This window comes from Lottia gigantea, assembly GCF_000327385.1.
Source record: "Lottia gigantea unplaced genomic scaffold LOTGIsca_10, whole genome shotgun sequence".
Lineage (NCBI taxonomy): Eukaryota > Metazoa > Mollusca > Gastropoda > Lottiidae > Lottia > Lottia gigantea.
Genome location: NW_008706747.1, coordinates 3266689 through 3270662, shown reverse-complemented (window position 1 = coordinate 3270662; position 3974 = coordinate 3266689). Strand labels below are relative to the sequence as shown.

At 40.3% G+C, this 3974-nt stretch overlaps 1 protein-coding gene across 1 annotated transcript; it reads left to right on the top strand.

Annotated features, from left to right (window-relative positions):
- Nucleotides 1–1057: 1057 nt before the first annotated feature.
- Nucleotides 1058–1405, top strand: LOTGIDRAFT_89001 (hypothetical protein; the record flags this gene model as incomplete). Its single annotated transcript, XM_009046209.1, has 1 exon — nucleotides 1058–1405. A coding segment is annotated over one exon (348 nt), but the record flags the coding sequence as incomplete, so codon positions are not given.
- Nucleotides 1406–3974: the final 2569 nt, after the last annotated feature.

Here is a 3974-nt window from a genome sequence, read left to right as displayed (position 1 = left end):
TGAATTCAGACGTACAATTGAAGCTCATGGAAATGAAGGTGCAGCTCACCGAACAGGACAAGAAAATCTTAGAGCAGAAGTCAGAGCTGTGTGACTTGAAAATGGAAGTTTTAAAATTAAGTGGAAAGAAGATGGATTGGACAGCAGATCCCGTCACAGGTAAGATCAATGTCGTCTGAATTTTTGTTGTAATACGAGAATAGAACTTAAATTTCGGTTCGGTTTCATTTCATTAGCTAGAAACAGAACAGAATATAAAACCCTATTTTATTTCATTAGGCCAATAAGATACAGAACAGTAAGATATAAAACTCCATTTCATTTCATTAGTCCAATAAGATACAGAACAGTAGGATATAAAACTCTATTTCATTTCATTAGTCCAATAAGATACAGAACAGTAGGATATAAAACTCCATTTCATTTCATTAGTCTAATAAGATACAGAACAGTAGGATATAAAACTCCATTTCATTTAATTCCAGGTAAAATAGAGGAAGGTGAGAAATCTAAAATTCACGATGACGAGGTCCGTCACGAGGAATACCACCAAAGGCAGATCACGAGCACATCGTTTATCAGATGGGGTAGGACGGAGTGTCCCAACAATACCTCGCATGTTTACAGAGGTATGTCCGCATTGATGCTACAAGGGTATTTGAGTCTTCCACATGTAGACCTTTGATTCAGCAAGTCAGTAAGTCTCGCATATGTAGCATCGTCTATTTTTCAACAATATTTATCACTGAAGGGTAGTGAGAGTCGGTTTCAATGTGCAACCCTTGAGTCTCAAAGTTATATAAATTCTCGTACCCGTTTTAACATATCTCCTAGTAGCTCTTAGCCGTGGGTTCGAAACTCATCAGTTCAATATGGTTTTACATCAATTTATCCAGCAAAAACAAAATTTGCCCATGATGAACTCATGGATCTTCTTTCCATTGCAGGCTTCATCGGAGGGTCGTATTACAACCACGACGGCGGTGCGGCGAATTACATCTGTTTACCGGAAGACCCGACGTGGAACAAAAACAAATTATTGACCGTCGCTAAGGGAGGATTCGTGTATGGCGGAGAATATGAGATCCTTCCCGATGCAAGCTTAGATGACTATTCAGCCCTGTGTGTCGTCTGCGAAGCACCGGGTTACTCTATGGCCCTAATGATACCTGGTAGGGACGAATGCTACCCAGGATGGAGCGAAGCTTATCATGGTGAACTAGCCAGCGGACACGCTTATCACGATGGTCCTTCTGAATATATTTGCCTAGATAGTAAACCCGAGAAAGGAGACGATAACAATCATGATGGAAAGCTCCTGTATACGGTACGTGCTAGATGTGGATCGCTGGCCTGTCCTCCATATGAAGATGATGCTTTGCTGACCTGCGTCGTCTGTTTAAAATAAATTTCATTTTTACAGATATGTTGCTCCTTTCTTTATTTTGGACGGAATTAAAACAATCCCCAAAACCAGGGCCCTTAAAAAATAACAACTTCAGGACGTGTGCAAAATGAATGGAGTTTTACTTCCTACATTTCTGCTTCTGTTTTGACTAATGAAGACGTACAACTACAACACATGTGATGGAACCGGAGGGAAAGTTTGCCAGAACGGAGCACAGAGGTAGGACGGGCCCCCCATGGCATCCAATTAAGCTGGATGCGTACGCGATCATTCATCGTGTAACGGCCCCATATTCATGCACTCAAATATATTTTTGTTATGTTCGTATCAGTTACGACCACTTGTCAGGGAGGTATACCCATAAAATGTAATCGCCCGTCCCAGATCTTTCTAAATTACACCGTCAAAATATTAACATTGTTAAAACAGGTTTTTAAACTCGAGACTTGTCGAGGAGTTGAGATGGTCACGCAGATAGACTCGCTTTAATACCTTTCACAAAGCCTCAACCTAAACTTCAATTTTCCATTACAACGCTTAGTTGTTTCGAGTTTGATTTTATCTGGGACCTCACACTAGTTGTTCGCCATTGCACTCAATCAAGAATCTCGGCTTGGTCGTGGTACAGTGCCATTTTGTCCCAAAAATTAGGCTTTATTAAGCTTACACCTCTATTAGTTCGTCTTGTAAGCATTCAAGTATTCCAGTTTGGTCACGATAGAGCCATTTTGTCCCAAAAAAGAGGCTTCGCTAATCATGCACCACCAGTAGTTCGCTTTGCAAGCTTTCAAGAGTTAAATATTCCTTACGGGCTTTTTGTTCCTTATCGGGAAATCCCCTCAAGATTTGTCCAAGAATGGAATTATCATCATCCAAAGTGGCGGACGAAGTTCTTGTTCCCCGACGAAAATTGTCCCAAACGGATTTGATCACGAATGGGTCCTGTTCGCTCCTCAACAGAGTGACACCTCACAAAACAACCAACAAGTTTGATATACATATCATCCCGATTTATGGCCGTTGAATGAAAGGGGAAACTTGATTCAAATTTGATAGGGCGACATTAACTCTTCTCGCAATTTCTTGCTAAAATTTTGACATTTTTAGTTCGAATTAAGAAGTCGATAAGTGCGGTCACCGAATTTGTTTTTGTCTTGTTGAATTAGTTTAGGAAATCACAGTATGGGAACTTTTCCGATTTGGTCTGCAAAACAGCGTGAATCATTTCCCTTAATTCTTATACATGTGTTGCTATATATCGTTGCGGTTCCTGTAATTTTGGGTGTCCGGTTTACTGGCTTTGGAATGAAATTACCAAAATCGCCCCTCCCCATCTTCTTCTAACTAGAAACAAAGGAGGAAACTTTAACGAAGAAATAATTTGAAAATAATTCTAGAAATTGCACATTGATGAAAATTTAAACTTTAGTAACATTTTATGTTTCAATTTTTCAATTATTATTTCGTGTCCTGTTGTGAAAGCAATCCCAAATTTGAATCACACCGAAGTTAGCGCCACTGGTCGCTTCTCGTTAGCCAATCATTTCCTCTCACTAGGGGGCGCCGATATATGTTCCTCACGTGCACATGAAATTTATTCGGAGCGATTAGTCTCTATCATCAAGTCCCTCTTTGTCTCCGGTATCCTCGTCGTAGACGGAAGAGGTCTGGGCATCAAAGACTACGGAGCGACATGTTATGATTCGCAGTTGGAATGCACGATTGCACGAGACTCGGACAATAACGGTCTATTTTCTGGAAATGATGTATTGATTCGTGGCGGATGTTTATTTCTAATGTAATTTGTACGTGACCCAATCCGACCACTGAGTGACGTTATGTTAGCCAGATTTGTATATGTCAGACGCCATTTTTGATTGGTTTTAACGGGGCCAGTCTTACAGCCATATGTCCATAACCGAAACAATCCCATGATCTCAAACTTCCGACACGTGTTTCAGACGGTGTTGGTGCCAATGGGGATACAGGTGGGGGGTGGGGAGGGGGAGGTAGGGGCTTGGTATCAGAAATCACCAAATCAAAATTTCGTCTATGATGCTTCCACGGAGTAGCCGCATTTGGAATTCAGCCCCGCCGGTTATCCCCCCCATTGAGTCAGTCTGCCTATCCACTATTTGTACCCCTAGTCTTAGGAGTGTGGGGCCACTACTGGTTTCGGATTCAGCATCCTCGCTAGAACAGCTAGTTCTAGAAATTTTTAAGTAGGACTATAAGACTTTATGATCGAGCAAAGCAAGGCAACTCACTGATCGAAAGCAAAACGAGAATATTGTTCAGTAGGAAATTAATGAAACATTTGATCTTTGAATGGCATTTAGTAATGGTGTTGGATATAATGAAAAAATTCTTCTGGATTACAATTACTAACTTTATTTGAGCGACGTTTATATATATGCTTGTTAATCTTTGTAATATTATTCATTGCTTGATAAAGACTATTGAAACATTGTTCATAAAAATATACGTCAATATAATTTAAATTTTGCGCTGACTTCAAAAGTTCAAGGTCGTGTTGTTTTTGTATGATTGAAAATTTTGCTCCTCT